The 12,794-nt window shown below is 46.7% G+C and overlaps 3 protein-coding genes across 3 annotated transcripts in view; all 3 read left to right on the top strand.

Moving 5' to 3' along the window:
• Positions 1-12,794, top strand: part of LOC135394914 (uncharacterized) — a 297,537-nt gene that overhangs the window by 58,445 nt on the left and 226,298 nt on the right. The window lies entirely within an intron of this gene.
• LOC135396223 (intracellular coagulation inhibitor 1-like) lies at positions 1,699-3,105 on the top strand. The gene has a single exon (XM_064627249.1). It carries the CDS (start codon positions 1,721-1,723, stop codon positions 2,909-2,911), a length of 1,191 nt encoding a protein of 396 aa, XP_064483319.1. The 5' UTR covers positions 1,699-1,720; the 3' UTR covers positions 2,912-3,105.
• On the top strand, positions 6,718-8,199 carry LOC135396222 (intracellular coagulation inhibitor 1-like). The gene has a single exon (XM_064627248.1). It carries the CDS (start codon positions 6,825-6,827, stop codon positions 8,013-8,015), a length of 1,191 nt encoding a protein of 396 aa, XP_064483318.1. The 5' UTR covers positions 6,718-6,824; the 3' UTR covers positions 8,016-8,199.

Below are 12,794 nucleotides of genomic sequence, written 5' to 3'. Positions count from 1 at the left end.
CTTCTTCATTTATTGTTGTTGTTGTCGTGCATACTGGCAAATTTTAATGGAGTCTTTTGGTTCGTTTGATGATTTGTATGTTTGATGCCTGATATTTTAGTACCTGGTTTACATTCTGTTGAACTTTATCCGATTCTTGTTGATCTCCAATAACATTGACCGCTTCTGAACATACTGTTTTACGTCTTGTTTTCTCTGTTGCCTTTACGATCCCTTTAAGATTTCAATAGACTTTGATTTGTTGTGTCTGTTTCGGTTGTATACCGATGACTTCCCCCACTGGATCTCGATTGAGCTAGGATGTGTTACAACTACGTAATTTCTGAAGCCATACGTTGTGATAACTACTATTGAAGAAGGACGGTAATCGGCAAAACTGCCTGTTCGTTACCATTCCAAACTGCTACCGAACATTTCTATGCAAATCACTGCCCCGCCCATTTAGCTTCATGGGCTATGCACTGTGATTGCTGGTATTGGTGAAGGGTAACGACCGGGAAATGTTTTGCTGAGTAGCACTGACGTCAACCTTAAAATTTATTAAGACAACGCCTGACAAAGTTGCCGGCAGTACGTGTCCCACTTATGCCGTACGTCTTGTTTTCTCTGTTGCCTTTACGATCCCTTTAAGATTTCAGTAGACTTTGGTTTGTTGTGTCTGTTTCGGTTGTATACCGATGACTTCCCCCACTGGATCTCGATTGAGCTAGGATGTGTTACAACTACGTAATTTCTGAAGCCATACGTTGTGATAACTACTATTGAAGAAGGACAGTAATCGGCAAAACTGTCTGTTCGTTACCATTCCAAACTGCTACCAAACATTTCTATGCAAATTACTGCCCCGCCCATTTAGCTTCATGGGCTATGCACTGTGATTGCTGGTATTGGTGAAGGGTAACGACCGGGAAATGTTTGGCTGAGTAGCACTGACGTCAACCTTAAAATTTATTAAGACAACGCCCGACAAAGTTGCCGGCAGTACGTGTCCCACTTATGCCGCCATATACATACTGCCAACAAGAATATACCGTGACACATTGTAATCGAAAAACAAACAAAAAAGGAAAAAACAACAACAATAGCAACAACAGCATGGCCGAGTGGGCTAAGGCGCCATCTGGTTGGTGGTAGCCAAGGTCGTGCTGCAGACTGGGAGGTTGTGGGTTCGAATCCTACCGCCGGCTGTGTTGTCTGAGGTTTTCCTCAGATTTTCCGAAGATCTTCCAGACGAATGTCGGCAATTTCCCCCTGAAGTCGGCCCAGGACGCATACTAACCCCCCTGTCCCCCACTCCTTCCTGCTGTCCTCTCTGCACGTGTCCACGTCTTTACGCCGCTCATAGCCACAGTTGCTTCGCGGCGATAACACAGAATAAAAAAAACGAAAAGAAAGAGATTTCTCTTTTCTATAAACTTCACTCCATAGTTTGTTGCGGACATCCTGCATGTGACAATAACAGCGCGTCTCAAAATAGCTCTGGAGTGTAAAACACGTACAGGTGCTGTTCTTCTATCTCTCACAGACTCAGGGAAACCGCCAACAAAGCAAACACACTCTGGACAGCTCGGGATATCAGTTTCGCTCCTTGGAAGTGAAATATCCTCGGGAAAATACTAGCGCTTCAACGGGAAAGTGCGTTGGTGCAACCCGTTGGTACTTCCTCGATTTCAGCGAGTACATAAAGCACGGCGCCCGCGAAAACGCCCACCTTAGCGCCATGTTGCGATCAGCAGCTCTCGTTCTCACCTTCGTCGTTGGGGCGTTGTCAGTTCCAGACGACGCGACTATTCGCTTCGCTGAAGCAAACAACGTCCTCGGACTCAACCTTCTCAAGGCGCTCCCTACGGACGAGAACCATGTCTTCCTCTCGCCGTTCAGCATCAGCATAGCTATGTCCATGGTATACCACGGTGCAAGAGGAGTTTCAGAAAAGGAACTCGCCGCGGTTCTCGGGTACGAGGCGGCCGGGCTTCACGGAAGAGACGAGGTCTTGTCAGCCGTGCAGAAGTCCTTCCAGCAGCAGAACAGGAATGTTACCTTAGAGGTTGCCAATGCCGTCCTGGTAAACCAGAGCTTTCCTGTTCTCGGGTCTTACAAGAAAGACCTGGAAGATGTATTTCAGGCAAAATTTGAGGAAGTCAATTTTCTGAAGGAGTCCATAGCTGTAGCTGCCAAAATCAACGCGTGGGTGTCAGCAAAGACGAGAGGCAAGATCGACAAGGTTGTCAGCGAACTGTCCCCCACAACCGTCCTTTTCATCATGAACGCCGTCTACTTTAAAGGCGACTGGGAGCGAAAGTTCATCGAAAGTCAAACAACGAGGCTGCCTTTCTTCAACTACGGCAAGTCGGCGAAGCAGGTCGATACCATGCTGAAAACCGCGAGGTACAGCTACGCCAGGAATGAGGATCTGAAGGCTGACGTCCTTGAGTTACCCTACGCGGGAAAAGAATTCAGCATGCTTGTCTTCCTCCCACATGAGAGAGATGGGCTGCGGAGACTTCTGGAAGACCTGACCCCTTCAGGGTATCAAGGTGCCGTAGGTCGCCTGCACACTGAGACCGTCAACTTGAAGTTGCCCAAATTCAAGCTGGAATCCGACTACAGTCTCGTGGAGCAACTGGAGGCTCTGGGAGCGAAATCCATCTTTTCAGGAGCTGCCAACTTCACCGGTATTGAAGAATTTGGTAGACTGGTGGTGAGCGATGTTATTCACAAGGCCGTTGTCGAAGTCAATGAAAAAGGAAGTGAGGCTGCTGCGTTCACTGGGATCGCGTTCCAAGTAAAAGTTACTTCGGTGCGGATTAGAAGGCCCGTCGAATTCAACGTTGACCACCCATTCTTGTTCTTCATTCGGAACAAGATTTCCAAGTTGATCCTCTTCGTGGGTGCTGTGCATGCGCTGTAACCTAACGCAGGCTGCAAATGGTTCTTACTCTAGTATTGTATTATGTTTGTGATGTTAGTGGCGATGAACGTTATTGTCTTGTGTGGGCTTCGTCATTGGCGAGACGCCTTGGCTAGAGTGTCCTTTGTAGCCAGCCGTGAATTTGTTCTTGGATGTTGTCAATAAAGTTATGATCCTCGTTTGTTTTTATCGTACCGTATAGTCCTGACTGACCCAAGCGAAACGTAACAGGCCTTGCTGTTACCAGGAAAGTTAGAACACGTTCCACGTTTAGGAATGTGACCGAGTGTCGCTTCGTGGCCCTTCTAGAGGTTCCATGAACTGCATGTCGTATACATGTGCCGAAGAGCAGGATCAATTAATTACTTGAAACGAGTTCATCATTGTTGATCTCTGGTGGAGTTGAGCACAAAATCCTACCTCACATAAAATCCACACAGAGAGTTTCACGTAGAAGTATGACGTGAGAACGTGAAATATTCATGGACTAGATTGAATTGGATGATGAAAGAAAATATGATGTTAGTTCCAACCCAGTCAGGACTGGCTACTCCGAAACGCGTTTGTGGGTGGAATAAAATATTCATTGCAGTTGCCAATTAGAGGGTTGTCCATGGGAAAGATCCGAAAAGCGAAAATTCAGCAAGGAAATTTTGTTCTGGCAGTGGGCATGCAAACCCGAGAAGAAGTTAAAAAGTCTTTCGTGAAACTCTTAGCTGGGCTGACACCACCCGAGTTTGAGCTTATATACTTGGAGCACGAGACGAGCTTCATATTGTGGCTCTAGGTTTGACAACCGCAAGCTAGGTTTGTTGCTTTGAAGTGTTGTTTGTGACGACCTCTTTTCTTCGTGTCTTTCTACGCAAATAAAGCAAGTGTGCGATTCGTAATACAAGTTATGGTGTTATTTTCAATATGTTCGTGGTGGTGGGGGTGGAAGGGTATATGATGTTGGGGGAAGGCGATTAGCCTGCTATAGAGGGAGGCGTATCGGTGCACTCAGGAAGGGAGAGGAGGGGATGGTGAAAGAGTTAGGGGAGAAAAGATGGTGGTACAGGAGAGGAGTGCAGTGGTCCCTCTTGCTCTAGGATTACCCAACTGTACCCATCACAGACAACGTGCGAGCATCAATCAGTAGCCTTCATTGGGACATCCTGTACTACGGTAGCCGGCAGGATGACTGGCGATGTTACCCCCATGATGCTGTACATGTGCTTATGTGAAATCCGACGAGGTTTAGATCAGTATGACTATAAGGTGCCACGCGAGACTTACCCCGTGGTTTTTCATGGTTTTCGTTGCGGAGTTGGTTTTGGTGCTCCCTGGCACGACGCATGCTGCATGGCTCTTCTCGCTAATTTTAATCAAAGTTCCGTCCAAATTAATCCACATGTCACTTCTCAATACAACGAGGAGGGATACTATAATTCACTTTCATCGTTAGATGAATTGGGGGATTCAATTGATTAATGGTGAATTTCCCTCTCTCTCTCTTTTTTTTTCATTTTTATTCTTCTAAATTCCCCTGCATATTGACTTGTCTTTAACCAATTTTCTTCTTCGGGATATTATGGGTGTTTGATTTTTTCATTGCACCTTAGTGGTATATCTATTGGGTTCTTTTCGATTTACATCGATATTTATGGGACTCTTAACCGAGTCTTTTGGACTTCTTATTTGTTTCCGTTGGGCTATTTTGCATCCGTCTCGATTCTGTGGAATCTAATGCATCCGTTTGGTTTATATTGGATCTCGGTTGCAATTAATTGATTCTTTTGCATTACGTTGGATTGGATTGGATTGGATTGGAAAAAGAAAGAAAAATATGGAGAGGTTAGTACCGACCCAGTCAGGACTGGCTACTCCAAAACGCGTCACATTACGTTGGATTCTGATGTATTTCATTGGATTCTTGTAGATTGAGCTTTGATTTGCTTGACCTTTTTGAATTTACTCGCCCATTAACTGACTTTTTATGAATAGCTCTGGGCTTTTGTTTGATTCGATCAGATTTTAATGGGGCGTTTCATATTCTGAAGGTTTTGTTGGTCTTCACGAGACTGTTTTGTACTTTCGTACTGGCTCCTCGACCATAGACCATTCAGCCTGTCCAAAGTACTTGGCCCATTGAGCTCCCCTGCGCATCAGTGCCGGGCTCTTCGCTCCCTTTTTGCTTTCATGCAAGCCACTGGACTCCTCGAAGAGCTCTAAACAGAACTCCGACCTGTCGTCGCTTCACTCTCACCATAATTCATGCTCTCATATTAACCACTGTGAAGTGGGGTAGGGTCCTGTGGCTACCACGGCGAAACATCCCATGTCATGATCACTTCTTCATTTATTGTTGTTGTTGTCGTGCATACTGGCAAATTTTAATGGAGTCTTTTGGTTCGTTTGATGATTTGTATGTTTGATGCCTGATATTTTAGTACCTGGTTTATATTCTGTTGAACTTTATCCGATTCTTGTTGATCTCCAATAACATTGACCGCTTCTGTCGTCTGTCGTCGTTGTGTACGTCTTGTTTTCTCTGTTGCCTTTACGATCCCTTTAAGATTTCAGTAGACTTTGATTTGTTGTGTCTGTTTCGGTTGTATACCGATGACTTCCCCCATTGGATCTCGATTGAGCTAGGATGTGTTACAACTACGTAATTTCTGAAGCCATACAACAACAACAACAGCAACTAAATCATGACTATGGCCTGGGGTGATTCACCGCTTGAGAGCAGTACCCTACCCCATTACACGAGAAGCATATGAGATGTGAAATATGAAAATGAAGTTATGTGCAAGTCCAACTCGAACTCCCGTCGTCTGGTTGCGCAACGCTACACGTCGCACAAAAGGAAGAAGCACATGAAAGAAGCGCCAATGGTCCTTGAGATGCAGGGGTGGACCCTACAGCGTCTGGAGCAAGCCGGTAGCCAAGAGCCATACGTTGTGATAACTACTATTGAAGAAGGACAGTAATCGGCAAAACTGTCTGTTCGTTACCATTCCAAACTGCTACCAAACATTTCTATGCAAATTACTGCCCCGCCCATTTAGCTTCATGGGCAATGCACTGTGATTGCTGGTATTGGTGAAGGGTAACGACCGGGAAATGTTTTGCTGAGTAGCACTGACGTCAACCTTAAAATTTATTAAGACAACGCCCGACAAAGTTGCCGGCAGTACGTGTCCCACTTATGCCGCCATATACATACTGCCAACAAGAATATACCGTGACACATTGTAATCGAAAAACAAAAAAAAGGAAGAAACAACAACAATAACAACAACAGCATGGCCGAGTGGGCTAAGGCGCCATCTGGTTGGTGGTAGCCAAGGTCGTGCTGCAGACTGGGAGGTTGTGGGTTCGAATCCTACCGCCGGCTGTGTTGTCTGAGGTTTTCCTCAGATTTTCCGAAGATCTTCCAGACGAATGTCGGCAATTTCCCCCTGAAGTCGGCCCAGGACGCATACTAACCCCCCTGTCCCCCACTCCTTCCTGCTGTCCTCTCTGCACGTGTCCACGTCTTTACGCCGCTCATAGGCACAGTTGCTTCGCGGCGCTAACGCAGAATAAAAAAAAACGAAAAGAAAGAGATTTCTCTTTTCTATAAACTTCACTCCATAGTTTGTTGCGGACATCCTGCATGTGACAATAACAGCGCGTCTCAAAATAGCTCTGGAGTGTAAAACACGTACAGGTGCTGTTCTTCTATCTCTCACAGACTCAGGGAAAGCGTCAACAAAGCAAACACACTCTCGACAGCTCGGGATATCAGTTTCGCTCCTTGGAACTGAAATATCCTCGGGAAAATACTAGCGCTTCAACGGGAAAGTGCGTTGGTGCAACCCGTCGGTACTTCCTCGATTTCAGCGAGTACATAAAGCACGGCGCCCGCGAAAACGCCCACCTCAGCGCCATGTTGCGATCAGCAGCTCTCGTTCTCACCTTCGTCGTTGGAGCCTTGTCAGTTCCAGATGACGCTACTATTCGCTTCGCTGAAGCAAACAACATCCTCGGACTCAACCTTCTCAAGGCGCTCCCTGCGGACAAGAACCATGTCTTCCTCTCGCCGTTCAGCATCAGCATAGCTATGTCCATGGTATACCACGGTGCAAGAGGAGTTTCAGAAAAGGAACTCGCCGCGGTTCTCGGGTACGAGGCGGCCGGGCTTCACGGAAGAGACGAGGTCTTGTCAGCCGTGCAGAAGTCCTTCCAGCAGCAGAACAGGAATGTTACCTTAGAGGTTGCCAATGCCGTCCTGGTAAACCAGAGCTTTCCTGTTCTCGAGTCTTACAAGAAAGACCTGGAACATGTATTTCAGGCAAAATTTGAGGAAGTCAATTTTCTGAAGGAGTCCATAGCTGTAGCTGCCAAAATCAACGCGTGGGTGTCAGCAAAGACGAGAGGCAAGATCGTCAAGGTTGTCAGCGAACTGTCCCCCACAACCGTCCTTTTCATCATGAACGCCGTCTACTTTAAAGGCGACTGGGAGCGAAAGTTCATCGAAAGTCAAACAACGAGGCTGCCTTTCTTCAACTACGGCAAGTCGGCGAAGCAGGTCGATACCATGCTGAAAACCGCGAGGTACAGCTACGCCAGGAATGAGGATCTGAAGGCTGACGTCCTTGAGTTACCCTACGCGGGAAAAGAATTCAGCATGCTTGTCTTCCTCCCACATGAGAGAGATGGGCTGCGGAGACTTCTGGAAGACCTGACCCCGTCAGGGTATCAAGGTGCCGTAGATCGCCTGTTCACTGCGACCGTCAACTTGAAGTTGCCCAAATTCAAGCTGGAATCCGACTACAGTCTTGTGGAACAACTGGAGACTCTGGGAGCGAAATCCATCTTTTCAGGAGCTGCCAACTTCACCGGTATTGAAGAATCTGGTAAACTGGTGGTGAGCGATGTTATTCACAAAGCCGTGGTTGAAGTCAATGAGAAGGGAAGTGAGGCTGCTGCGTTCACTGGGATCGCGTTCCAAGTAAAAGTTACTTCGGTGCGGATTAGAAGGCCCGTAGAATTCAACGTTGACCACCCATTCTTGTTCTTCATTCGGAACAAGATTTCCAAGTTGATCCTCTTCGTGGGTGCTGTGCATGCGCTTTAACTTAACGCAGCCAGCAAATGGTTCTTACTCTAGTATTCTATTATGTTTGTAATGTTAGTGGCGATGAACGTTATAGTCTGTTGTGGGCTTCATCAATGACAAGACGCCTTGGCTAGAGTTTTTTTTTTTTTTGCCGTGAATTTGTTCTTGGATGTCGTCAATAAAAAATCATATTGTGGCTCTAGGTTTGACAAACGCATAGGCTTCTTGCTTTGAAGTGTTGTTTGTAACGAACTTCGGCTGTGCTATAGCAACGAAACTGCTCCAGAGTGCGCTGACAAGGATGTGTGCATGGAGGAAGGAAGGAGAACAGGAGCCCTATTGTTCTGAGAAGTGAAGCCGAGATCGGGGCCCACTCCAATGACATATCACTGCTCGCCTTCCTGTTTCGGTTACATAAATCTCTATGGGAGCCCCCAACGCATAGTTTCGGAATTCTTGGAGAGTTATGGCGGTATAGCACGCCGAAGTGGCCCCCAAAGTGACGTACGTAAAGCGACCTCATTGGGCTATTCAGGTAACGTGACCCCGGCGTATCTCCAAAGAAGCTACAGCTCACCTCCTATCCTCATGTCACTTGCCCCATGCTTCCTACTTCTGCCGAAGAGCCGTTGGGGCGCCATCCTTTTCTTCCGTGTTTTCTTCCTTCTTCTTCGATGGACGTGTGGAACACAGGGGTGGCATCCAATGTATTGCTCCGTAGACGAAAGCGTGCCGGGCGAACGCATTGCGACCTGGCCAGGTCCTGGTCGCACGTCACGGCAAATGTCAAGGCACACGTGACCTTAAAGATGGCAGCGCCCGTGATCGGCGGCCACACCGTTTGTAAACAATGCGGTTGTTGTCTCTGCGCAACGTTTTGGATGTCTTTCGATCACGGTAATTATTTTTATCCGATAATCTCGTAGTGAAACGCGCAGTTTTGTACATAAGGCCTCGTACTGTTGATGACTTCCACAGATGTGATAATGACCGCTCGGCTCACTGAGCCGGTGCGATGTACTTAAACTAAGGAAAAATGGTCTATACCATGTTGCGCAAGAAGAACCGCATAGTTTACGCTGGCAAAATACGTTCATCTCTTGGCGTTATGACGACGGAAAGATGTCGGTAAGCGGCGAAACGACATGTCAACAAAGTCACCTGACCTCAAAATGAGGTTTTCTATGACGTGCGACCAGGACAAGATGGCAGTTTTGCCAAATGCTCCCGCTTGGGGGTAGTTACAACAACGGCGGGTTTGTGTCGCCCCTGTGGTGTGGAACTTTGGAACTTCAATGTGATATCCATGGCGATAGCTTCAGCCGCTGTAGGAGGAGAGTTGATAATCGGAAGAGGTCCTATGTAGGTGGATTATTATTATTATTAATGAACAAAGTACATTGTGTTAGGGTATATCACTATGACATAAAGTTAGTCTAGGTTAGGTTAGGTTAGGTTAGGTTAGGTTACACAGAATGGGGTTGTCCCGGGTGAGGGGGGGGGGCAATGGACCTGCCCTAGGCAGTGCGTGCATCAGACTATGCCGCTGAAGTGTTGTTGCGTCCTGAGTAAACATGGCGCATCATCTGTTGACCGTTTCGGTCTTACTGGACACTAGTATATTGGCCACAAACGGAGTTGAGACGCTGAGGTTAAGATTGGGTCGGTGTGGTTTTTTGAGCAGGATTTCGCATGGCTTCTACGTATCGATAACAGTGAAAGGTCGCAGTCTAGCTGGCTGGTTCATAACGACGAGGACACGTTGCTTTTCGTCGTCGTACGAATTCGTTATTCAAAACACGACATTCACTCACTGCCCCAGGCTGCAAAAGCTGTCGGTCACGAAGGATGCATTTTGTTTCATTTGCTTTCGTCAGTATTACTACGTTCAGCATATACCCTACGCTTCTACAGTGAACCCTCGTTATTATGACCATGGTCGTTCCCGACGTACGTGACGTAACGCATCCCCCTCGCGGGGCCGATCGGCCAACGCGTGGCTGAATCCAGCTCAAAGGCAACGGGTGCGCTGCAACAGAGTGCAGGATCCCTTATTCATTAATTGATTAATTCATCAATTCATTCATTTTTATTTTCCACACATTTATTTTTCTTCCTGTATGTTTGTCATGCATAATATATGACACATAGGAACATTACGAAACCTACAGCAACACAACGCCTCAGGCATGTCCAAAACTATTTAACTTACACCCTGTCTTCCAATTTCCGCAGACATCGTCATAGAACTGCTAAAGATATCTGCATCTTCATGATACAAACTCCACTCTTTCCACCTTTCGTGCCGGTTGAGCAATCGACGGTACTGCATGTAGTGCCTCAAGCTCTGTTGGCAGGAACTGCTGAGATTAGGCCTGGGCTTTAGGCCTTCATTCTTCTTTCTTCATCTCCATTCTTCATCTTTTCTTTTTATTTATTTTATTCTTCTTTCTTCATCTTCATTCATCTTCGTTTCTTGTTTATGTATTTTATTCTTCTTTCTTCATCAATTTTCTGTTTGTTGCGGAATAGCAAGCCGACGTCCCGTTTGGCTGACCTTCCCCCGTTTTTTTTTTCTTTCGTCTAATAAATATATCCCCCCCCCCCTCGAGGCCTAGCATAAACACCGGTTATAATTTACACGTGGGGCGAACATGCAACAGTTGAAAAATTTCAACGTTGTCTCAAAATTGTTGTGTCATCTATGCGATATCCACCTGCCGTTTCCGACCATTTACCCAGGCAGCACAATGTACTGAAAGTCGAGTGCGATAGGGGTGGACGGGTAGATGGAAGGCCCTGAACAGACCCGTAAAACTAAAGAACGTTGATAAGACACATACTGTCCACCCCTATTGCACTCGACTTTCTGTACATTGTGCTGCCTGGGCAAATACTACTTAGAAAAAACATAGGCACTGAATGGGTTCATTCCTCAAGGCATCAAGCGGGATGATGTATGTATCCGGGTGTGCGAATGCATCAGAAGGATAATGCGGCAACCCTGAGATGCTGTGTCACATTCTAAAACCATGCCCTCTCCACACGCTGTGCACGGCCTCAAACAGCACAATGTAGGTACTGAAAGTCGAGTGCGATAGGGGTGGACGGGTAGATGGAAGGCCTTGAACAGACCCGTGCAACTAAAGAACATTGATAAGATACATACCGTCCACCCCTATCGTACTCGACTTACATTGTGCTGCTTGGGGCTGTCTTAGACGCAGCTTTTAGTACCATGACACTGCGTTACACGATAAACTGAGACACGCGTGGATGTACCATCACGTTCGGCTGGCAAAGGGGCTGTATCATGCGACACGCGCCATATCTGTTACGTTGTAATGCCACCGCAGAGCAGAGATCTCTTATCGTTCTTGTTCCGCGCTTGGTGCCGGTAGAATGTGTGCACGCCGGGTGACCCTGGGCACCATTGACAAATATGGCTGTTCTCTGCTACGGACCTTAGCAAAGACACCGGGTGGGGCACACCAGGATGGACTGAACGACCCTGATGTGGTGTGTGCAGGAAAGCGTGCAAACCCCTACGTCAAAAGGAGCTCTAAAGACGAGAATATCTTCGGCTTATTTTCAGACATGGTAAGTGGCCGATGCGTGACGCACGTGATGAACGCGACATGTCCAGCGACTGCAGTAAATCATTGAACGTGCAGGAAGAAGCAGCTGCCTTCTTCCGTTCGCCCGTGTCTCACAATAATAATCACTAATGAATTATAGCGCCGTAAGTCTTGCGCATGACGAACGCTGCCTATCAGGCCCACCTCTGTATCACTTTTTCAAATAAGTCTTCACGTCCTGACAACACTGATTAGACATGGTGTCAGGTAAAGCAGCCACAAAAATATTCTCGTACCATTGAGGTAGAAAGCATCCAATCAAGCATCGTTTCATCAGTTTCGCCCAATGTACCTTCTTTTGTCTGCTCCATGTTTTCAGCACTTTTACGGTAGAGTGCTACACAACGCGTACATATGCACTTATAAGTTGGATGAGGTGAGCTTTGGAAAACCGTTCAGAAGACCTCTTTTCTTCGTGTCTTTCTACGCAAATAAAGCAAGTGTGCGATTCGTAATACAAGATATGGTGTTATTTTCAATATGTTCGTGGTGGTGGTGGTGGAAGGGTATATGATGTTGGGGGAAGGCGATTAGCCTGCTATAGAGGGAGGCGTATCGGTGCACTCAGGAAGGGAGAGGAGGGGATGGTGAAAGAGTTAGGGGAGAAAAGATGGTGGTACAGGAGAGGAGTGCAGTGGCCCCTCTTGCTCTAGGATTACCCAACTGCACCCATCACAGACAACGTGCGAGCATCAATCAGTAGCCTTCATTGGGACATCCTGTACCACGGTAGCCGGCAGGATGACTGGCGATGTTACCCCCATGATGCTGTACATGTGCTTATGTGAAATCCGACGAGGTTTAGATCAGTATGACTATAAGGTGCCACGCGAGACTTACCCCGTGGTTTTTCATGGTTTTCGTTGCGGAGTTGGTTTTGGTGCTCCCTGGCACGACGCATGCTGCATGGCTCTTCTCGCTAATTTTAATCAAAGTTCCGTCCAAATTAATCCACATGTCACTTCTCAATACAACGAGGAGGGATACTATAATTCACTTTCATCGTTAGATGAATTGGGGGATTCAATTGATTAATGGTGAACTTCTCTCTCTCTCTTTTTTTTTCATTTTTATTCTTCTAAATTCCCCTGCATATTGACTTGTCTTTAACCAATTTTCTTCTTTGGGATATTATGGGTGTTTGATTGTTTCATTGCAC

The sequence above is a fragment of the Ornithodoros turicata genome, chromosome 5, assembly GCF_037126465.1.
Source record: "Ornithodoros turicata isolate Travis chromosome 5, ASM3712646v1, whole genome shotgun sequence".
In the NCBI taxonomy this organism is placed as follows: Eukaryota; Metazoa; Arthropoda; class Arachnida; order Ixodida; family Argasidae; genus Ornithodoros; species Ornithodoros turicata.
The sequence above is the reverse complement of the archived record's forward strand: the minus strand, read 5'-3'. Positions and strand labels throughout refer to the sequence as shown.

Bases quoted from the DNA above. Each gene is read 5' to 3' on its own strand.
- LOC135396223 (XM_064627249.1), top strand. From the start codon at position 1,721: ATGTTGCGATCAGCAGCTCTCGTTCTCACCTTCGTCGTTGGGGCGTTG.
- LOC135396222 (XM_064627248.1), top strand. From the start codon at position 6,825: ATGTTGCGATCAGCAGCTCTCGTTCTCACCTTCGTCGTTGGAGCCTTG.